Source organism: Coregonus lavaretus (genome assembly GCF_964263955.1).
Source record: "Coregonus lavaretus genome assembly, contig: HAP1_SCAFFOLD_463, whole genome shotgun sequence".
NCBI lineage: Eukaryota > Metazoa > Chordata > Actinopteri > Salmoniformes > Salmonidae > Coregonus > Coregonus lavaretus.
In genome coordinates, this window is record NW_028159925.1 from 278,971 (window position 1) to 302,730 (window position 23,760).

The 23,760-nt window shown below is 43.8% G+C and overlaps 1 protein-coding gene and 1 pseudogene across 2 annotated transcripts in view; both read right to left on the reverse strand.

Annotated features, from left to right (window-relative positions):
* The window catches only part of LOC311122328 (YEATS domain-containing protein 2-like), a 75,457-nt pseudogene extending 71,703 nt beyond the window's left edge, over window positions 1-3,754 (reverse strand). Inside the window, exons 1-5 of the transcript in view lie at window positions 3,650-3,754; window positions 3,377-3,469; window positions 3,016-3,200; window positions 2,617-2,735; window positions 1,062-1,148 (exon numbers count right to left, since the gene is read on the reverse strand). The product of the transcript in view is annotated as a YEATS domain-containing protein 2-like (transcript). The remainder of the gene's footprint in view (window positions 1-1,061; window positions 1,149-2,616; window positions 2,736-3,015; window positions 3,201-3,376; window positions 3,470-3,649) is intronic.
* An 11,175-nt stretch (window positions 3,755-14,929) lies between these two features.
* LOC311122333 (kelch-like protein 24) overlaps window positions 14,930-23,760 on the reverse strand; it is a 45,867-nt gene continuing 37,036 nt past the window's right edge. Inside the window, exons 6-8 of the mRNA XM_084196708.1 lie at window positions 21,998-22,186; window positions 18,438-18,626; window positions 14,930-18,138 (exon numbers count right to left, since the gene is read on the reverse strand). Coding sequence (XP_084052834.1) covers window positions 17,935-18,138; window positions 18,438-18,626; window positions 21,998-22,186 — 582 coding nt within the window. The 3' untranslated portion in view covers window positions 14,930-17,934. The remainder of the gene's footprint in view (window positions 18,139-18,437; window positions 18,627-21,997; window positions 22,187-23,760) is intronic.

Sequence of the window (23,760 nt, forward strand, 5' to 3'; positions counted from 1 at the left end):
GTATAGCGCCTCACAATCATCACACAACATAGCCGGCACCGCTATCATCCTCTTTTACCACTTCACCAAATCTGTCACAAACATTACTTTTCTGACCCTCCCTTCTCTTTATTTTCAACTCTCCTTTACGCATCTTGTATTGAATTAAACTCCGACACTGTGCTTTTTGCCTCTGTGGATTGACATGAACGTTTTCTGCCCGTTCCCAAAAGCATTTGGCGAATGGCGTGTAGGCATACAGTTACACCCTGTTTAGGCTTATGCACTAATGCCAGATATCCTAAAAGAACTAAAGAAAAACCTCAATGTAGCCTATAAATATAAAGAGCACAATAATGGATTTTTTTGGGGGGGGGTATTGTTTTCTCTTTCTGGTCACACGCCCGCCCTTCATCCACACTATATTTAATTACACTAAACCCGCCCGGACTACGGCTATACCCACGGGGACTGCGGGTTATTAGTCAACCCGCGCATTACTACTAGAGACAACTTGACCGACCTAACTCCTGTGTGATGTCTAAAAGGTTTTGGTGCATAGTCTCATGTCCACATGAGGGTGCTATTACTCCATGACATTTCAGTTTGTGATGGGAGCGGCATTCTACTCAAGCAGTCTAACGGATGGGGCCTGAGGCTGGGTATCTGTAAAGCACTTTACGACAACGGCTGTTGTAAAAAGGAATTTATTTTTTAAAAAAAACATTTGATTGATTGAATTTGATTGCAACCGTTTATGTAATAGCTAGGCCTACATCATTGTCTGGCCAAACAAAAGTTTTTCATAAAACTTTTGTTGACCTGTAATATCAAATGGAAATGGTGTAACCAGGGGCAACACTAGATAGATGGTAGTATCAGATGAAAACATGTTGCTCAGAGAGTCTCAACCTTTCTGCTGTTGTCTGAGGCCTGCATATAAAAGCAACACTTCTTGCTGTTGCCTGAGGCCTGCATATAAAAGCAACACCCCAGTGATCTATTCAATAACAAGACCTACCTCCATAAAATACTGTCACACGCAATCACATTAACATCAGTACACACACACACACACACACCTGACTTGCTCCAGGTTGTCGGGTTGTAGCTGGGGTTGCAGAAAGAACCAGACTTTCTCAACAAAGTTGTCAATGCTGGGCTCTCTTCTGGAGAGGGGGAGATGAAGGAGGGAGAAAGGAGAGAAGTAGAGAGAGTAAAACACAAGGAGGAAGAGAGATAAAGTGTGGAGGGAGGAGGGAGGAGGGAGCTGCCTTGCAGGGGCAGAGTGAGGGAGCTGCCTCGCAGGGGGAGAGTTAGGGAGCTGCCTCGCGGAGGGGGGGGGGGGGGGGGGGGGTTTGGAGACTCTCTCTCTCGTTAATGGGATCCCAGAGAAACAGGGCACTTAAACCTTTCAAAAAAGAGTAAACCAATTCCAAATATATTTCATAGGCCATGGTAGTACATGATATAACTTTTGAACATAGTAATTCTAGCTACTTTGTGAAGTCAGGTGACATAAGTAGTAATTAATGTTTTATGTCACTGTTATGACACCTTATGACAGAGGTCATGGCCTAGTTGTTGTGTTCTGGTATAGTGTCTCCCTGTAACCCCTAAACAGGTTTGAGATCCAGGGGGAAAACATGTCAGTGATCAGGACACTGAGGCTCTTTATGTGCTGTATCAAGATTGGGCTTGCATGACATGCACCCAGTTACCCAACTGCTCGCTGTAGTGTGAGGGAACAAAAACAAGGTGTGCTGACTAAATGGTTACAGTACTGAGAAACTCAACTGTATACCAAGGGCTTGCAACACACTGCTGTTGTTCATATCTCCCTGTGTATGTCACAAAGGACTAGATACATTGTGAAAGGGTTTAGAAAGTTCACTGTGTCACAAAAAAATTATGGGAACCACTAGCTAGGTTTCCATCAACTTGTCCAGTGATTCATTTGTCGACATTTAGAAAGTTTGCATAGAAAATAGATGCGACAATTGTCTGCTAGGGTGAGGTTCCAAAAATAGAATGCAATAATTGACTAATATTTGCCATATTCTAATAATTCTCATGTACCAACGTATCGCCACAGTCCATGCCATGGTGAAACTTGCATTTCTGTAGATCTGAAATAATTGGATACTGAAACTTGCCAGCCAACCAGAAAAGCAAGGCGAAGCAATTCAGGCATTCTTGAAAGTCAGGACAATCCTTGTCCTGCAAAGAAACATAATTTTTGTTTGAAAAAAATACTTTTGCAAGCAGTAGGCATTTAGAATTAAATGTGGAGTGGAGCTTATAGTTACGTGATTAGCCTACATCACGTGCCCCGCGTACCTTCAAAGGTATTTGGCAATCATCATTTATTAGAAAAACACAATTTCCACCATAATTTGTCGCAATAAAGAAAGTTAGACAGAAGAAAAATCCACCCCTGTTGAACGGATAAAAATGTTGTTGATCTTTAGAAAATGTATCCTATATCGGCCATTTCCATTACACGTCTCAACAAAAACAATTGGTGACATTGCTTTTGTCGAATAAACCAATGGAAACCTGCTTATTGTCTTGAAAAGCTCTCAGATTCAATTGAGTAAAAAACAGGAAAACTCATTGATAATATCAGCCACGTACTTGGAGACATTTCCCACCACAATGGTCTTCCTCACGCAGAGCCTAGAGGCCTCGTCTCCTGTAGTGTGGTTGGGTACCCTCGGCTCCCCTACGACTGATGATGGGACACCAAACGTGTCCTTCAATGAAGGAGATAGTCATAGTAATGACCGTTAGAGGTTGCAGCACTGATCAAAAGGTTCATTATATGATCGCTTTTTTTCTTGGGTGTCTCTCAATAGTCTACAGTGCTTCCCTCTCCTTGTCTCCTTTACTGGCCTGAAAAGACAGGAGAGGTGGAGGCAATTTGCTCTTATCTAGCCCAGTCTTTCAGATCAGTATGGATGAAGGAAAGGACACGCGGAGAGAAAGCCACATCAGCCTATTGAGATGTGGCCCTTAACTCCTCACTCCACTCACCTTCCTTGTGTTGCGGCCCCTGTCCTCCCTCCAGGCCACCTCCCAGTCCGGCCCCTCGCCCTGCTGGGACAGGGACTTGGAATCCGAGGGACTCAGTCGAGGGGGGATGAGGAGCGGGAGGGCGACTCCAGGAAACGCTTGATGGCCGGGTGGTTCAGCACCGCCGGGTCGCTCTTGGAGACATGCTGGGAAACGTAGGAATGGAGAGGGGATGTTCCACCTTGATATCCTTTCTTAAAGACAAAGAACGATACAGCTATAATAGGCAGATGAACGAATAGGGAAGAAAGGGAAGTTGTAGAATACATGGTGTGAATTGGTTTCAGATAAACCGTGACAGTGAGATTAAAAACAAATGTACCTCCTGGAGCTTGAACGCCCCAGCGTTGGCATAGTAATTGGCCACTATTCAGGTTCTGAGCTTGTCCATCATTCACTTGGCCTCATTCAAACGCTGTGAGGAGACATGAACGGAGACACGGAATTCATTACCCACAACGAAAGGCAATAAACATGTAATGAAAACAGGGTGTTAGTATGCATTTGAGGTGTTAGTACTTTTGTCCACTCAAAGTTCTGTAAGGCTCATGTATGGCGATATGATACTCATTCAGTAGCTGAGGTTAACAGTTACCTGTCCAATCACTTCCATCTCATGTTCTGTGTTCTTCATCTCCAAAGAGAACAGATCGTTAATGATGGCCTCAATCTTCTGCACCGTAGCTTCCCTCACTGGCATGTATGGGAAAATACAGAATGAGATACAGTAGGGCACATGTTAGCATCATCATAGAGATACTGTGCCCATACAGTCCATACAAATAAAGGAAGGCTGCAATAGTACAATAGCATGTGTTCTAGCAAAGATTATCTACAGTGGGGTCCGAAATTATTGACACCCTTGATAAAGCTGATCAATAATAAACTTTATAAAATAAATAATTCAAATACTGAGCTATATTGTATGCTCAAAGGAATTGGGAAATTTTATAATTTTATACTAATACAACTGCTCAGAGAAATATATTTTATTTAACAAGTAATAATACAAAAATGAAATAACGGTAGTTATCAAAATTATTGACACCCCTAAAGATTCTTATAAAGTAGTCAGAAGTTTAGTATTTGGTCCCATATTCCTAGCACACAATGGTTACATCAAGCTTGTGACTCTACAAACTTGTTGGATGCATTTGCTGTTATTATATTGGTTGTGTCACTTTTATTATAAATAATAATATCATATGTTTCTAAACATTTCTAGATTAATGTGGATGCTGGATAATCATGAATGAATCGTGAATAACCGTTAGAGGTTAACGCCTCCCGAGTGGCGCAGTGGTCTAAGGCTCTGCATCGCAGTGCTAGCTGTGCCACTAGAGATCCTGGTTCGAATCCAGGCTCTGTCGTAGCCGGCCGCGACCGGGAGACCCACGGGACGGCGCACAATTGGCCCAGTGTCGTCCAGGGTAGGGAAGGGAATGGCCGGCAGGGATGTAGCTCAGTTGGTAGAGCATGGCGTTTGCAACGCCAGGGTTGCGGGTTCGATTCCCACGGGGGGCCAGTATGAAAAATAAAAAAATAATGTATGCACTCTAACTGTAAGTGGATAAGAGCGTCTGCTAAATGACTTAAATGTAAAATGTAATGATGAGTGAGAAAGTTAGAGGGTCAAAGGTCATACCCCCAAGACATGCTAACCTCTCACCATTCCTAATAACTGGGGAGGTTAGCATAAAAAAAGGTGAAATTAACAAATTAAAAATTGTGCACGGGGGCATTGTCATGCTGAAACAGGAAAGGGCTTTCCCTAAACTGTTGCCACAAAGTTGGAAGCACAGAATCACCTAGAATGTCATTGTATGCTGTAGCATTAAGATTTCCATTCACTGGAACTAAGGGGCCTAGCCTGAACCATGAAAAACAGCCCCAGACCATTATTCCTCCTCCACCAATCTTTACAGTTGGCACTATGCATTGGGGCAGGTAGCGTTCTCCTGGCATCCGCCAAGCCCAGATTCGTCCTTTGGACTGCCAGATGGTGTCACTCCAGAGAACGTATTTCCACTGCTCCAGCGTCCAATGGCGGCAAGCTCGGCCATGGAAATCCATTTAATGAAGCTCCCGACGAACAGTTCTTGTGCTGATGTTGCTTCCAGAGGCAGTTTGGAACTCGGTAGTGAGTGTTGAAACCAACGACAGACGATTTTTACGTGCTACACGCTTCAACACTCGACGGTCCCGTTTGTGTGGCCTACCACTTCGTGGCTGAGCCGTTGTTACTGCTAGATGTTTCCACTTTACAATAACAGCACTTACAGGTGACCGGGCAGCTCTAGCAGGGCAGGAATTTGACGAACTGACTTGTTGGAAAGGTGGCATTTTATGACGGTGCCAAGTTGAAAGTCACTGAGCTCTTCAGTACGGGCCATTCTACTGCCAATATTTGGCTGTGGAGATTGCATGGCGATTTTACACACCTGTCATCAACAGGCAGTGGTGGAAAAAGTACCCAATTGTTATACTTGAGTAAAAGTAAAGATACCTTAAAAATTAGTCAAGTAAAAGTGAAAATCCCCCAGTAAAATACTCCTTGAGTAAAAGTATTTGGTTTTAAATATACATAAGTATCAAAAGTAAATGTCATCGGCAAAATATACTTAAGTATCAAAAGTAAAAGTATAAATCATTTCAAATTCCTTATAATAAGCAACCCAGAGGGCACGATTTTCTTGTTTTTTTATTTACGGATAGCCAGGGGCACACTTCAACAGTCAGACATCATTTACAAACAAAGCATTTGTGTTTAGTGAGTCTGCCAGATCAGATGCAGTAGGGATGACCAGGGATGTTCTCTTGAAAAGTTTGTGAATTAGACAATTTTCCTGTGCTGCTAAGAATTCAAAATGTAACGAGTACTTCTGGGTGTCAGGGAAAATGAAAGGAGTAAAAAGTACATTCTTTTACTTAGGGATGTAGTGGAGTAAAAGTAAAAGTTGTCAAAAATATAAATAGTAAGGTAAAGTACAGATACCCCCCAAAAAACTACTTAAGTAGTACTTTAAAGTATTTTTACTTAAGTACTTTACACCACTGGCAACAGGTGTGGCTGAAATAGACGAATCCACTAATCAATACTTTTGGCCATGTAGTGTAAATGTATATATATTAAATATAATAAATATTTAATATTTCTCACTAACTAAATTAGAGAAGATGCTGCCAGTTAGCTTATTATCTTGCAGAAGCAGTAATTGCTGATTCATCAATATTATTCCAGGTAATCAATAAATAACAACCTAGCTTGTTGAAATGTGTTAAATGTCCCCTAGTACATGGTATTTGAGAAGTTATATAATAATATAATATAATATGCCATTTAGCAGACGCTTTTATCCAAAGCGACTTACAGTCATGTGTGCATACATTTTTACGTATGGGTGGTCCCAGGGATCGAACCCACTACCCTGGCGTTACAAGCGCCATGCTCTACCAATTGAGCTACACTGTCATTGCACTAGCTAGCATAAGCTGTGAAGTATGAATGCGCTAGATATAAACATTTTCTATTTCCAACAACAAATCATGGCATTCTATTGAATGGCTTTAGACTTGCAACATAGCTATATTTACAGTGGCTAGCTAGCTACATCGACTAATTTAGCATCTAACTAGTTAGCGAATTAGCTAGCTAGCCATCTATCTGGAGCTTTATGCGAAAAGTTAGCATTTAGCATAGCTAGGTGGTAAATTCTAGTTACTTGGCTAGATAGCATAAAATGGAGCTGCAAGTCGGGATCACTCTCCTACTCGACACCGATGTGTAGTTAGGCCTTTGAATTACACTATTAGCAAGCAGCTAGCTAGCTACCATTATTTCGTGGTAGCTACACAGGGGATTTGTGAAAACACGTTGCTACCAAACTTGACAATGCAGCTGTCTAGTGTACATTTATTAATTAAGATAACATAGCATTTGGTTATAGCCCCCCAGACTCACAGCATAGCTAGCTAGCTACCCGAGAATTAACCCTCCCTTACTCTCGTGCAGGAACCGGGAGGCGTGCTGGAGAAAGTTGCTAGCTAGCTGAACGTATGATGTGATTGTGTTTGCAAGCAATTATCAAGCTTATGTAGCTTGATAATTACTTTTCTGCGTGGAGAAGGTGCATTTAATGGACGTTTCTATATCAAGTGAGTTTTCATGTAAAGCTAGCTAATGTTTTGCTGTGTTTGTAGCTAGAATCTCGAGCTAGCTAAGCCCCTTGGTATACACCGACACAGATGGGCCTTGCAATTTCTGCGATGAACCAGAGGAGGGCGCTATAAAACAGAATCATAATTCAAATTACACAGAATTAGGATTGCAAAATTCCTGGAATTTCAATAAATTCAGTTTTTCCAGAAATCCTGGTTGGAGGTTCCGTGTTTCCTGCTTATTCCCTATTGACACCAGGAAGCCTCCAACCGAGGGAATTTATTGAACGTTCCTGGAATTTTGCAACCCTACACAGAATACAGTAACCTACCCAACACTGTACCTCAGTATCAGAATAATAATCTTAGCTTCATGCTGAAGAAATAGGTCAATAATTATTAACCTCACGGAAGTAAAATGTAGCTGTTGTCATAACAAAGTTTTAAAAACACAATCAATTCTGTTATTGAAACATCTTTACTCTTCATTGTTGGCCCTTTGCTTTCTCTCAAATGTGCAGTGTCAGAGTTACACACTTCAAATCGTTTGTGAACCCACTATACAGTAGCCAAGGTGTTCTAATGCCGAGAACATAGCCTACTTTATTTATCAGTTTATCAAATAGAAAACAATCTGGCTTGTGCCACATTTGTTTGGCACAGTAACCATAACAATATTTTCAGGTCCTGAAATGGCATAATGTATGCCAGAGAGAGAGAGAGAGTATACATGCATAGATAAGGAAGTCTGTGGTTCATGACAGTGTGTGTGTGGCTGAGATGAGCTGTGAGAAGAAGCGAAAGCTGGTGCCAAATATCTTCCTTACAGACTGGAGTTATTTGATCATCCACCTCTGGCCTGCTAGCCCCCTACCTCTACGGAAGCACAGTTCCCGCTCAGCCCAGTCAAAGCTATTCGCTGCTCTGGCACCCCAATGGAGAAACAAGCTCCCCCATGACGTCAGGACAGAGGAGTCACTGACCACCTTCCGGAGACACTTGAAACCCTACCTCTTTAAGGAATACCTGGAATAGTATAACAGTAATCCTTCTACCCCACCCCCCATAAAAAAAAGAAGGGTAGTTGTCCCACTGGCTATCCTAAGTTGAATGCACCAATTTGTAAGTCGCTCTGGATAAGAGCGTCTGCTAAATGACTTAAATGTTAAATCACACAGTCAGATTAATTTGAAAGATGGCATAGCTGATTAGAAATTGAACCTGATAAACCTTTGAGCCACTGTTTCATTCTCCCATATTAAATCCATGTGGGTTTGTTGCCATACAACCTGAGGAGAATGTCTGAGGTTTAGATGTTACCACTCTGTATTAGAATAAAACCAGAGGTATCTGAAGCATGAGCAACGGTGGTATGCCAACCTTCAATAATAACCGAATGGCATTTTGCCAAACAGATAACATTCAGTCCTGGCACCACCTGTTAACTGATATGATATTGTTACTGTTAGTTGAAGGTTGTATACACAGAGTATGATAGGTCCGTGTGTGTGTGGAAATACTTTTCACTTGGGATTTTAATACAAAATACAGCATCGACGGTCAGCTGCCAGGGCCAGGATGTCCAGTGAGGTGCAGAGACCGGACGATAGCCCCAGCACCAGTGGGGGGAGCTCGGATATTGAACAAAGAGAATCATCGGTACCCCCAGAACAGGAGCGGGAACAAGCACAGCACAAAAAGAAGGAGACCAAGATCTCCAGTAAAACAGCTGCCAAACTCTCAACCAGTGCCAAGAGGATTCAGAAAGAACTTGCAGAAAGGAGACAACATCTATGAGTGGAGGTCAACCATCCTGGGACCACCAGGATCTGTTTACGAGGGAGGGGTCTTTTTCCTGGACATCGCCTTCACACCCGACTACCCCTTCAAACCACCCAAGGCCTTACAAACGCCTCACACCGCGTGGCTGCTGCCTCTCTAACCTGGTGGTCCCTGCACGCACAACCCACGTGGAGTTCCAGGTCTCCGGCAGCCTCTGGAACTGCCGTTCTGCTGCCAACAAGGCAGAGTTCATCTCAGCCTATGCTACCCTCCAGTCCCTCGACTTCTTGGCGCTGACGGAAATATCTATTACCACAGAAAACATTGCTACTCCTACTGCTCTCTCCTCGTCTGACCATGTGTTCTCGCATACCCCGAGAGCATCTGGTCAGTGGGGCGGTGGCACAGGAATCCTCATCTCTCCCAAGTGGACATTCTCTCTTTCTCCCCTGACCCATCTGTCTATCTCCTCATTTGAATTCCATGCTGTCACAGTCACTAACCCATTCAAGCTTAACATCCTTATCATTTATCGCCCTCCAGGTTCCCTTGGAGAGTTCATCAACGAGCTTGACGCCTTGATAAGTTCCTTTCCTGAGGATGGCTCACCCCTCACAGTTTTGGGTGACTTTAACCTCCCTACATCTACCTTTGACTAATTTCTCTCTGCCTTCTTCTTTCCACTCCTCTCCTCTTTTGACCTCACCCTCTCACCGTCTCCCCCTACTCACAAGGCAGGCAATACGCTTGACCTCATCTTTACTAGATGCTGTTCTTCTACGAATCTCACAGCAACTCCCTTCCAAGTCTCCGACCACTACTTTGTATCCTTTTCTCTCTCGCTCTCCTCCAACACTACTCACTCTGCCCCTACTCAGATGGTAATGCGCCGTCGCAACCTTCGCTCTCTCTCTCCCGCTGCTCTCTCCTCTTCCATCCTATCATCTCTTCCCTCTGCTCAATCCTTCTCCATCCAATCTCCTGATTCTGCCTCCTCAACCCTCCTCTCCTCCATTTCTGCATCTTTTGACTCTCTATGTTCCCTATCCTCCCTGCCGTCTCGGTTCTCCACTCCTGCTCCGTGGCTTGACGACTCATTGCGAGCTCACAGAACAGGGCTCCGGGCAGCCGAGCGGAAATGGAGGAAAACTAGACTCCCTGCCGACCTGTCATCTTTTCACTCCCTCCTCTCTACATTTTCTTCCTCTGTTTCTGCTGCTAAAGCCACTTTCTACCACTCTAAATGTCAAGCCTCTGCCGCTAACCCTAGGAAGCTCTTTGCCACCTTCTCCTCCCTGCTGAATCCTCCTCCTCCTCCCCCTCCCTCCTCCCTCTCTGTGGATGAATTCGTCAACCATTTTGAAAAGAAGGTTGACGACATCCGATCCTCATTTATTAAGTCAAATGACACTGCTGGTCCTGCTCACACTGCCCTACCCTATGCTTTGACTTCTTTCTCCCCTCTCTCTCCAGATGAAATCTTGCGACTTGTGACGGTCGGCTGCCCAACAACCTGCCCGCTTGACCCTATCCCCTCCTCTCTTCTCCAGACCATTTCCGGAGACATTCTCCCTTACCTCACCTCGCTCATCAACTCATCCTTGACCACTGGCTATGTCCCTTCCGTCTTCAAGAGAGCGATAGTTGCACCCCTTCTCAAAAAACCTACACTCGATCCCTCCGATGTCAACAACTACAGACCAGTATCCCTTCTTTCTTTTCTCTCCAAAACTCTTGAGCGTGCCGTCTTTAGCCAACTCTCTTGCTATCTCTCTCAGAATGACCTTCTTGATCCAAACCAGTCAGGTTTCAAGACTGGTCATTCAACTGAGACTGCTCTTCTCTGTGTCACGGAGGCTCTCCGCACTGCTAAAGCTAACTCTCTCTCCTCTGCTCTCATCCTTCTAGACCTATCTGCTGCCTTTGATACTGTGAACCATCAGATCCTCCTCTCCACCCTCTCCGAGTTGGGCATCTCCGGCGCGGCTCACTCTTGGATTGCGTCCTACCTCACAGGTCGCATGGCGAGAATCTGTCTCCGCACCACGTGCTCGCACCACTGGTGTCCCCCAGGGCTCAGTTCTAGGCCCTCTCCTATTCTCTCTATACACACAATTAATCTTCTCCTTTCCCCCTTCTGATAACCAGGTGGCGAATCGCATCTCTGCATGTCTGGCAGACATATCAGTGTGGATGACGGATCACCACCTCAAGCTAAACCTCGGCAAGACAAAGCTGCTCTTCCTACCGGGGAAGGACTGCCCGCTCCATGATCTCGCCATCACGATTGACAACTCCGTTGTGTCCTCCTCCCAGAGTGCAAAGAACCTTGGCATGACCCTGGACAACACCCTGTCGTTCTCCGCTAACATCAATGCGGTGACCCGATCCTGTAGGTTCATGCTCTACAACATTCGCAGAGTACGACCCTACCTTACACAGGAAGAGGCACAGGTCCTAATCCAGGCACTTGTCATCTCCCGTCTGGATTACTGCAACTCGCTGTTGGCTGGGCTCCCTGCCTGTGCCATTAAATCCCTACAACTCTCCCAGAACGCTGCAGCCCGTCTGGTGTTCAACCTTCCCAAGTTCTTCCCAAGTTCCGCTCCTCTGCACACTTCACTGGCTTCCAGTTGAAGCCCGCATCTGCTACAAGACCATGGTGCTTGCCTACGGAGCTGTGAGGGGAACGGCACCTCCCCCCCCCCCCCCCCCCCAAAAAAAAGCCATACAGTGAGGGAAAAAAGTATTTGATCCCCTGCTGATTTTGTACGTTTGCCCACTGACAAAGAACTGATCAGTCTATTATTTTAATGGTAGGCTTATTTGAACAGTGAGAGACAGAATAACAACAACAAAATCCAGAAAAACGCATGTCAAAATTTTTATAAATTGATTTGCATTTTAATGAGGGAAATAAGTATTTGACCCACACTCAATCAGAAAGATTTCTGGCTCCCAGGTGTCTTTTATACAGGTAACGAGCTGAGATTAGGAGCACACTCTGAAAGGGAGTGCTCCTAATCTCAGCTTGTTACCTGTATAAAAGACACCTGCCACAGAAGCAATCAATCAATCAGATTCCAAACTCTCCACCATGGCCAAGACCAAAGAGCTCTCCAAGGATGTCAGGGACAAGATTGTAGACCTACACAAGGCTGGAATGGGCTACAAGACCATCGCCAAGTAGCTTGGTGAGAAGGTGACAACAGTTGGTGCGATTATTCGCAAATGGAAGAAACACAAAATAACTGTCAATCTCCCTCGGCCTGGGGCTCCATGCAAGATCTCACCTCGTGGAGTTGCAATGATCATGAGAACGGTGAGGAATCAGCCCAGAACTACACGGGAGGATTTTGTCAATGATCTCAAGGCAGCTGGGACCATAGTCACCAAGAAAACAATTGGTAACACACTACGCCGTGAAGGACTGAAATCCCCCCTGCTCAAGAAAGCACATATGCATGCCCGTCTGAAGTTTGCCAATGAACATCTGAATGATTCAGAGGAGAACTGGGTGAAAGTGTTGTGGTCAGATGAGACCAAAATCAAGCTCTTTGGCATCAACTCAACTCGCCGTGTTTGGAGGAGGAGGAATGCTGCCTATGACCCCAAGAACACCATCCCCACCGTCAAACATGGAGGTGGAAACATTATGCTTTGGGGGTGTTTTTCTGCTAAGGGGACAGGACAACTTCACCGCATCAAAGGGACAATGGATGGGGCCATGTACCGTCAAATCCTGGGTGAGAACCTCCTTCCCTCAGCCAGGGCATTGAAAATGGGTCGTGGATGGGTATTCCAGCATGACAATGACCCAAAACACACGGCCAAGGCAACAAAAGAGTGGCTCAAGAAGAAGCACATTAAGGTCCTGGAGTGGCCTAGCCAGTCTCCAGACCTTAATCCCATAGAAAATATGTGGAGGGAGCTGAAGGTTCGAGTTGCCAAACGTCAGCCTCGAAACCTTAATGACTTGGAGAAGATCTGCAAAGAGGAGTGGGAAAAATCCCTCCTGAGATGTGTGCAAACCTGGTGGCCAACTACAAGAAACGTCTGACCTCTGTGATTGCCAACAAGGGTTTTGCCACCAAGTACTAAGTCATGTTTTGCAGAGGGGTCAAATACTTATTTCCCTCATTAAAATGCAAATCAATTTATAACTTTTATAAACCTTCCATCAAAATTATAGACTGATCATGTCTTTGTCAGTGGGCAAACATAAAAAATCAGCAGGGGATCAAATACTTTTTTCCCTCACTGTATATGTACATATCTACCTCAATTACCTTGTACTCCTGCACATCGACTCTGTACTGGTACCCCGTGTATATAGCCAAGTTATCATTACTCATTGTGACGAGTACTGAGAATACGAAGAGGCAGGACGCAGACGCAGGAATTAACAAGGTCAAGGTTTACTTAAACAATGACAAAGAGAAATAACACCGATAGCGTACATGACACGAAGCTAAACAATCACACACAACATCACAAGGAACAGTCCAGGGCTAAATAGGGGTGGTGATGAGATGATGAGGTGCAGGTGCGTTGGAAGTGATTAGGGTGCGTTGGGTTTCCATTCCAGTGTTGCCGAGGTGGTGCGCTCAGACCGGTGGCTCAGTAGACCGGCGAATCAGAGCGCCGGAGGGGAGCAACGGGAGGAGACGTGACACTCATTGTGTATTTATTATTTATTTATTAATTAATATGTTTTTTACTTTTCTATTATTTCTCGATTTTCTTTTAGTTCTGCATTGTTGGGAGGCAAAGGGGGTTCCGACCCGGTACTATATGGGTGTACCTAATAAACTGGCCAGTGTGCATATGTTGTTGTTGTTGATACACAGTGGTGGGTCCATCTCTTAGGCCCTAAACACGGTCTGAAATTACACTGTACCTCTGCAAACATATAAACACCATAGGCACAGATCTAAGATCAGATTACCCCCATCCTACCCTAGGGGGTATTGCGGTGAGGGCTAGGGTGGATCAGAGCCAGGTGGCTCTGGGGTGGATGAGACTCAAAGACTCAAAACTTACCTTAGATCAGTGGCTAGGGATAACTTAATCCTATCCATGAATTCCATCATCACACTCGCCTGGATTCTGCTCTCTTGCCAACGATGGAATTGCCAAGCCAAACATTGTTTGACACGACAATGAGTGGAGTAATAGCTAAACAGACCGGTACCCAGGCTATCGTCACGCCACCTGTTGTAGCTAATCTCCAGTCTCTGCCAGCACAACAGATGGTTTCCCCCTCAGAGTAATCGTCCTGGGTTTATCAACATATACATTCACATGCGTAGCCTACACTCTTAGAAAAACGGTGCTATCTAGAACCTAAAATTGTTATTTGGCTGTCCCCTTAAGATAACCCTTTGAAGAACACTTTTTGGTTCCAGGTAGAACCCTTTTGGATTCCATGGAAGCCATGAATAAAGCCTCAGTCTAAAGCCACAATAAAACACTTTTCCAAAGTAGTGGAATTATTCTCTGAAATAATTGGTGTTTAAAAATATCCTTATTGTTCTTTGACTGTTTTCAGATGTATCTTGATGAGTCATCATTTGAGTAAAGTGCGATAAGGCATTTCCATGTAACTTCTCCCCCGGGTAACTTCCTTTAGACGATTGACAGGTAGTTGATACATTGACACCACTGTAATAACAACCCTGTACAGTGTTTAGTAGTCGTGTCATTTCTTTGGAATCTCTCCTCTCCGTTCCAGGCTATAGGTTTAGTGGGGGTGGTAGACAGGCAGACAGACATGTATCTTTACATTCTTCCAATCACTGTGATTATAAGACTGTAATGTATGGCTTGTTTTATCTACTACAGTTGCACTATATCATAGTATTGCTGCCATTTATGTTTTTAAACTGGTATTTTATATATTGTATTGCAATATTTCATAAAACTGTACACCGAGTTCAGTATAAAGAAGAACTTTATTAATGCTTCATTTACACACGTGAACAATTACTCTGATATACTGTAGCTCAGACAGTCCAAGTTACTTTTTCAGCGACAAACAGAAGAACGAAAGATTCAAACATCACATCATACATACTTTAATCCAATATTGGCTTATTCCATTAAGGTATAAAGGACTGCATTCTCCAGACGGTACTACCCTCCATCTTGTACACAAGTACTTTAGGCTGCACAAGTTAATCAAATCCACGGTTGAAATCCAGGGTTACCATGGAAGCAGGTTCAAAACAACGTCACCTCAGGGATTTGATCTGAGCCGAAGGCCTGATGCTGCATTCACATCCATCAACCACTTCTCCCCTGTCCAGGCCTTGCCCACTGAGAGTAATCCAAAATAGAATAGAGACCATTTGCATGTGACAGATTATCAAAAACAAGCATCACGCAATCACACATAATCCTAACCCTAATCCCAGCACTCAACAGCTATAGAAAGAGTAAGAATATGATCAGAAAAAAAGGATAATCTCAACAAGGCAGAAACAAAACCTCTACAATGCTAATAGAGAAAAACATAAATTATGGTGTTACATAGACATGAGGACAATGTTGTTTTGTCCTGTTAGTGTAAATACTCAATGAAGTCACAGACGCACTCACACTCACTCTTTCTTTCTCTCTCTCTCTGTCTTTCAATCTTTCTTTCTCTCGCCTGCCAGCCTCCTCTGGTTGGGTGCCACTGAGATAAAACCCTGAGCTAGGAATTCTGGGAGAGAATGAGAGTACACTTGAGGGGTTCTGAAGAATTCCAACATTCCTCTCATCCAATATTGCTTCCGGTGGTTTATTTGTGGGAAATCAGAGCATTAGCAGGCACAGACCAGTAGGAGTCACTGGCAGGCTCCATTCACCACACTCACATACGTCACATGAAAGCAAAGAACATTTACTGATACAGTAAACAAAGGAAATCTAAAATCATATTTACATTGCGATATTTTCATTTTCTACTTATAATAGTGAAAGTGCACAATTGGGGCTATCAGATACAAAAAACACCAAAAAGACACGATCCACAAAGACGTATACATTTAAATCAAAACGGAGTAAAGAAAAAGCCTTAAAGTTCACAGCAATACATCTCTATTCTAACCACACCAAAAGTAAAAGGAGACTTTTACTGACCAGAATAAAGACTTTACATTTCCACCGTCACACCTGCCAATGGATCATATCCTGTGTGAGGTAATACACTGGTGTCAGCTCGCACGAGCTGATGGCACACACACCTGGAGGTCACCATGGTTACCCCGAGCTCCACTGTGTACATGAGCTGTACATTACATAAGTATACAGGTGACACAGTCTACGTATGGCACAGAGTTCTATAGAATTTGCATATATGAGGCAAGGCCACTGGGTAAACGGCACAATAGCAAACAGTCTATTATGATGTAACGCGGTTTACATATGGTAAAAGTCACATAATATACTGTACCAGTCATTCAGAACAGTCTTGATATACAAAGGCATCTGATATCGACTAAATCACCCACACACCCAACATCCAGATCAACTATCCAAACATATGTAGCAACAAGCACACCGGTAAAGCTACATCAGTACACATATCCAAAGGTAAAAAAAGGCCAACAAATATAATTTAATAAATTCAAAAATAAAATAAATGTCTGTGTGTGTTTGTGTTTGTGTGTATGTATATGCGTATGTGTGTACCAAAGATTAAAGGGAGGACGACCGTGAAATATGATGACAGTGTCAGTGTAAGAGGTAGGATATGAGGAGAAAAGAGATGATATGGAAAGAGGAAGTAGAGGGAAGCTCTAACAGGAAATGGAAATAGGAGAGAGCAGATTCAGAGTTCAGACCACAGCAGGAGGGGAGCAGGAGCAGAGACAACTGGCTGCGTCCCAATGCTCTAATAAGGCCTCCTTTCCTTGCCTCCTTTCCTTGCCTCCTATCAATCATGTAATTGAGAGGAGATGAAAGGAGACACTGGAAGAAAAACTTTTCATACTATTTGGACATGGCCTCTGTTTTTCCATCAGCTATTAAAATATATATATTTATACCAAACAATTACTGCTTAACTCCATATCAAATTGAAGTCATGAAACTCAGTTCGACCACATTTCTACCCTCTAGCTTCCATCCCTACCCTCTGGGCTTCCAGGTAAAAGGACTCCCACACATTCCATGATACTGTTACACAAGTTTCCATGATACTATCAAGTGATCACGAAGGAAGAGGAGGCCATTTTAAGACAGTTGAAATACAGCCAGTGGAGTGATGAGTATAACATCTTGCCTTTTAAAACTGGCTTCCTAAGTATTCCTCAGTATCAGAGCCAGGTTCCAATGAATTTCTCTCAAGTCTGAATCAAAGCTTTGTTTCTTGTTCACTATCACTATTCACTGTCAACACTTGTCCACATGACAACATCCGTAATCTCTAAAAGCAACACTTTGTTTCCATTTCACTATCTGTCCATCAAAGAGCAGAATCTCTGGTTCTTAGGATGAGCAGCTGAGAAGCTGCTACTGGCCCTGGAATGCCCACGGCCTACACATTGATGCTGACATACTGTAGTGGTGCCTGGAGGCAAAACAACCCGTCTGTGGTTTGGTTCTCCAGAAAACAACAACTGGCAGAGATGGATCAGCTGTAGCATAGCAGGAATTCCATGATACCAACCACAGAGAGAGTTGCTACATAGGACAATGAGCAAATACGTTTATCGGAAACTGGGGCTGTAGGTGGTCTGAATTTCTAAACGAGTTGCTTCTTGAGATGAACAAAGAATGTGCGTGTATGTGTGTGTGTGTGTGTGTGTGTGTAAGTGGGGTGAGTATGTGTGAATGTCTGTTTGCAGCATTTTTTGAGAGAGCGTGTCTCAAGAAACATTTTTCATTGTGTCTGAAAGCGTGTTTATGTATAATCCTGTGTGTGTGTGTGTGTGTGTGTGTGTGTATGTGTGGTCAGGGCCGGTGGAGGAACTTCTCGTTGTAACGATGGATGGTGACACAGCCGTGGTAGGAGATGGGGCGAGGCATAGCGGCCACCCCAGTGATGATGCCTGTTGCCGGGTCGTAACACAGGATGGTGTCCGAGGCCTCGCCATTTTCACCCCGCCCACCCAGGATGAAGATCTTCCCGTTACACACAGACATCCCACAGCTCTCCTGGAGACCGAGAGAGAGAGAGAGAGAGAGAGAGAGAGAGAGAGAGAGAGAGAGAGAGAGAGAGAGAGAGAGAGAGAGAGAGAGAGAGAGAGAGAGAGAGAGAGAGAGAGAGAGAGGGGATGTTCCTCATCACTGTTGCCTCACATTCTTTGGGGGTGAAATCAAAAATCTCCAGTTATATGATGTAATGTGAACACTGTATTTGTTTTCATAGACTATTGTTACCTCATAGCAGCTCTGAAGTTGATAATGAAACACAATCTCCAGTCTCCCAGTGCCACAGCTGGTGTCAACATTACCTGTTTGCTGAAGGTGTGCACCACATGCATCCAGTAGTCCTCTGCAGGGTCGTAGCAGAAAATGGACTTGGTGAGACCTCCTGACACATAGATGAGGTTGTTCAGAGAGACCGCCGTGATGCAACGCTTTGCAATGGGGATACTTGCCCTTAGCCCCCAGGTGTCTGCCTCTGGGTCATAGCACTGGACCTAGAGAGAGCACGTGGATTGATTGATTGATTGATGATTGATGGATTAATGATTGATTGATTCATTATGTTAGGTTTAAAAAAAGGTAGTTTGAAAAATATAGCTGTGCAAGGATACATGGACTCAGAGCATAACACATGAAAACATTATGCAGTACAACATTTATTTCCTACGTGGATCTTGGTGAAACATGCAGAAACACTTGCAACATGCAGAAACGTTGGACAGACTGATTGTACCAGCAAGAGATATGGAATTGGACATGTTATCTAACACATATACATCTCGGATTAATCAATAATATATCTTTCAGTTGACCTATTTTCTTATCTGTTCAGTGGTGGAAAGTTTTACGGCAAGATATGCAAAACACTATTTACATTTTAGTCATTTAGCAGACGCTCTTATCCAGAGCGACTTACAGTTAGTGAGTGCATACATTTTATTTTCATACTATGAGGGCTCCTGGCCAAACCATGAGTCTCTCCCTCCCTCCCTCCCTCCCTCCCTACCTGCCTCCCTCCCTCCCTCCCTCCTTTACCTTCTTTCTCTCCCTCCCTGTTTTCTCTCCCTTTAAAGGTCATAAACAGAGCAGGTGCTTTAAATACTTTTTACAGCTGGCCCATCTAGCGGAAATGGCTCAGTTCTGCCAGAGCACGATTCATGACAATAAGTGTCAACCTGTGATGCAAAGGGGCGGCTAGGACAGGAGACAAATTAAACTATTGGAAATGTGACAAGTTTCTAGGAAAGTAGTCAAATGAGACTATAGGAAAGGTGACACGTTTCTAGGAAAGGAGTCAAATGAGACAATAGGAAAGGTGACACGTTTCTAGGAAAGGAGACAAAGGGGACTAGGAAAGGAAATATAACAATTAAAATACTATTAGACTAGAGCCCAAGTGTGATATCTGTGCTACCTGAGAGAGAGACAGAGACACTGCAGCCTTTGTTGTCTGTCTTTGTCTGTGTTCATTTATCAGACATCACCACTGGTTCCAAGAGGAGGATGGAGAAAACATTTACATTTAGGTCAATTAGCAGACGCTCTTATCCAGAGCAACTTACCGGAGCAATTAGGGCACAGACAGATTTTTCACCTAGTCAGCTCAGGGATTAGAACCAGCAACCTTTCGGTTACTGGCACAACGCTCTTAACCACTAAGCTACCTGCCGAAAACTGACTGCCGCACTACTTCCAGGAGATATGATTGTCCTGGACCCGTATTCATATCAGAGTAGGAGTGCTGATCTGTGATCAGGTCTCCTGTCTTACTCATTATAATCTGAAAGGCTAAATTGATCCTAGATCAGTACTCCTAGTCTAAGACCCTTTGTAAAAACTACTTTGTACATGACACAAGTCATTTTTCCAATAATTGTTTACAGACAGATTATTTCACTTATAATTCACTGTATCACAATTCCAGTGGGTCAGAAGTTTACATAAACTAAGTTGACTGTGCCTTTAAACAGCTTGGAAAATTCCAGAAAATGATGTTATGGCTTTAGAAGCTTCTGATAGGCTAATTGACATCATTTGAGTCAATTGGAGGTGTACCTGTGGATGTATTTCAAGGCCTACCTTCAAACTCAGTGCCTCTTTGCTTGACATCATGGGAAAATCAAAAGAAATCAGCCAAGACCTCAGAAAAAACATTGTAGACCACCACAAGTCTGGTTCATCCTTGGGAGCAATTTCCAAACGCCTGAAGGTACCACGTTCATCTGTACAAACAATAGTACGCAAGTATAAACACCATGGGACCACGCAGCCGTCATACCGCTCAGGAAGGAGACGCGTTCTGTCTCCTAGAGATGAACGTACTTTGGTGCGAAAAGTGCAAATCAATCACAGAACAACAGCAAAGGACCTTGTGAAGATGCTGGAGGAAACAGGTGCAAAGGTTTCTATATCCACAGTAAAATGAGTCCTATATCGACATAACCTGAAAGGCCGCTCAGCAAGGAAGAAACCACTGCTCCAAAACCGCCATAAAAAAGCCAGACTACAGTTTGCAACTGCACATGGGGACAAAGATCGTACTTTTTGGAGAAATGTCCTCTGGTCTGATGAAACAAAAATAGAACTGTTTGGCCATAATGACCATCCTTATGTTTGGAGGAAAAAGGGGGACGCTTGCAAGCCGAAGAACACTATCCCAACCGTGAATCACGGGGGTTGCAGCATCATGCTGTGAGGGTGCTTTGCTGCAGGAGGGACTGGTGCACTTCACAAAAAATAGATGGCATCATGAGGAAGGAAAATTATGTGGATATATTGAAGCAACATTTCAAGACATCAGTCAGGAAGTTAAAGCTTGGTTGCAAATGGGTCTTCCAAATGAACAATAACCCCAAGCATGCTTCCAAAGTTGTGGCAAAATGGCTTAAAGACAACAAAGTCAAGGTATTGGAGTGGCCATCACAAAGCCCTGACCTCAATCCTATAGAAAATGTGTGGGCAGAACTGAAAAAGCGTGTGCGAGCAAGGAGGCCTACAAACCTGACTCAGTTACACCAGCTCTGTCAGGAGGAATGGGCCAAAATCCACCCAACTTTTTGTGGGAAGCTTGTGGAAGGCTACCCAAAACGTTTGACCCAAGTTAAACAATTTAAAGGCAATGCTACCAAATACTAATTGAGTGTATGTAAACTTCTGACCCACTGGGAATGTGATGAAAGAAATAAAAGCTGAAATAAATCATTCTCTCTACTATTATTCTGACATTTCAAATTCTTAAAATAAAGTGGTGATCCTAACTGACCTAAGACAGGGAATTTTTCTAGGATTACATGTCAGGAATTGTGAAAAACTGAGTTTAAATGTATTTGGCTAAGGTGTATGTAAACTTCCGACTTCAACTGTATATAAGGAAAGTAAACAACATTAATTAATATCTGGCTAGGATTTATAGGTACATTCTAGGTGCATATCTAAACGGTAAGGTGTATGGTGTGTATCAAACTTCTTCTATTATCCATGCATATCTAACAGGTGTGGTGTATGGAACAGCGGGGACTGTGAAGCAACACAAACATAGGCGCAAACACACACGATAACATACGCACTATATACACACAGATTTTTGTACTGTAGATATGTGGTAGTGGTGGAGTAGGGGCCTGAGGGCACACAGTGTGTTGTGAAATATGTGAATGTATTGTAATGTTTTGAAAATTGTATGAACTGCCTTAATTTTGCTGGACCCCAGGAAGAGTAGCTGCTGCCTTGGCAGCAGCTAATGGGGATCCATAATAAATACAAATACAAATCTACTGTATAAGAGGTAAAGGTGAACGTTAGCCAGTTATCCATGTGTATGGGTCTACCCACCTTGTCAGTTATCCATATGAATGGATCTACCCACCTTGTCAGAGCAAGTGTTGTCGTCTGGCCCTCCGCCGATGACGAAGAGCTTCCCAGCACAGCTGGACACGGCCGGAGAACTGACCGCCTCCTTCATGTGAGCCACCTCTGTCCAGCGGTTAGAGAAGGAATCATAGCACTCCACACTGCTAAGACGACTCTGGCCGTCATACCCTCCCACTGCATAGACCTGTACAGATATATAATCACAGTGGTTAGACAAGACAATACTGACTACCGTTTACATCAGAGATGGGCAACTCAAGTCCTTGGGGTCCGGAATGGTGTCCCTCTTTCTCCCCATTCTTAGCAAACACAGCTGATTAAACTAATTGCATTCTAAACTGAAGATCAGTTGATTATTTAATTATTGGAGTCAGGTGTGTTAGCTGGGGCTGGGGCAAAAGTGTGACACCAATCAGGAACTGAGGACTGGAGTTGCCCATTCTTTGATTTACATTGACTATAATGTACATACCCTCCCATGCCGAGGGTGTTCACCTGTGCACACACACAATCCTGTCCAAATAGGCTTACTGTACTGACACATCCACCCACAGTGACATTGTCTGTGGCATAGAGACAGGCTTGTTTCCAGGAAGCCACCGGCCCATGTGTGTATACCAGTTCCCGCCTCCTGAGGTAGAACCGGTCAATCCGGTTAACGATAAATTAGGATGTGATGCTTGCTTCATAACAAATGGCACCATCACCCTCCTATGTGTGTGACGTGTAATACATTACAGATATATCAGATAAACTAACTCCACCTCAATCACTCCACACACACTCCACACACACTCCACACACACTCCACACACACTACACACACACTACACACACACTCCACACACACTCCATCTCACACTACACACACACTCCATCTCACACTACACACACACTCCATCGCACACTACACACACACTCCACACACACTCCATCTCACACTCCACACACACTCCATCTCACACTACACACACACTCCACACACACTCCACACACACTCCACACACACTCCATCGCACACCATTTTCTAGTTTTTTTATTTTTTATTCACGGACAGCCAGGGGCACACTCCAACACTCAGACATAATTTACAAACGCAGCATGTGTGCTTAGGGAGTCCATCAGATCAGAGGCAGTGGGGATGACCAGGGATATTCTCTTGATAAGTGCGTGAATGGACCATTTCCTTGTCCTGCTAAGCATTCAAAATGTTACGAGTACTTTTGGGTGTCAGGGTAAATGTGTGGAGTAAAAAGTACATAATTTTAATTAGGAATATAGTGAAGTTAAAGTAAAAGGTGTCCAAAATATAAATAGTAAAGTCATGTCCAGATACCCCAAAAACTACTTAAGTAGTACTTTAAATTATTTTTACTTAAGTACTTTGCACCACTGCTCACACACCAGGGACAAGGAGCAGACAGTCAGACAGGTTCAACTGATATACAAACACATCTCTTATGCAACATGTTGCCTCTAGGCTCTCCCTGCCTCTCCTTTACACAGGCAGGTAAACCGGTAGAGAGGAAGAGAGGGAGGGAGAGAGAGAAGGGAAAAGAGAGAGGGGGAGAGAAATGAGAGGGAAGCAAAATGGACACCTGGCTATCTGCCTACATTCCAAACTGACAAAAATTGAGAGAGAGAGAGAGAGAGAGAGACCAAATTATCAACAAACCCATTTACTTTTTCTCTCTCCAGCCCCTACGCCACACTTGGCATTAACCAGGGACATGGTGGGAGAGAGGAAGAAAGAGAGAG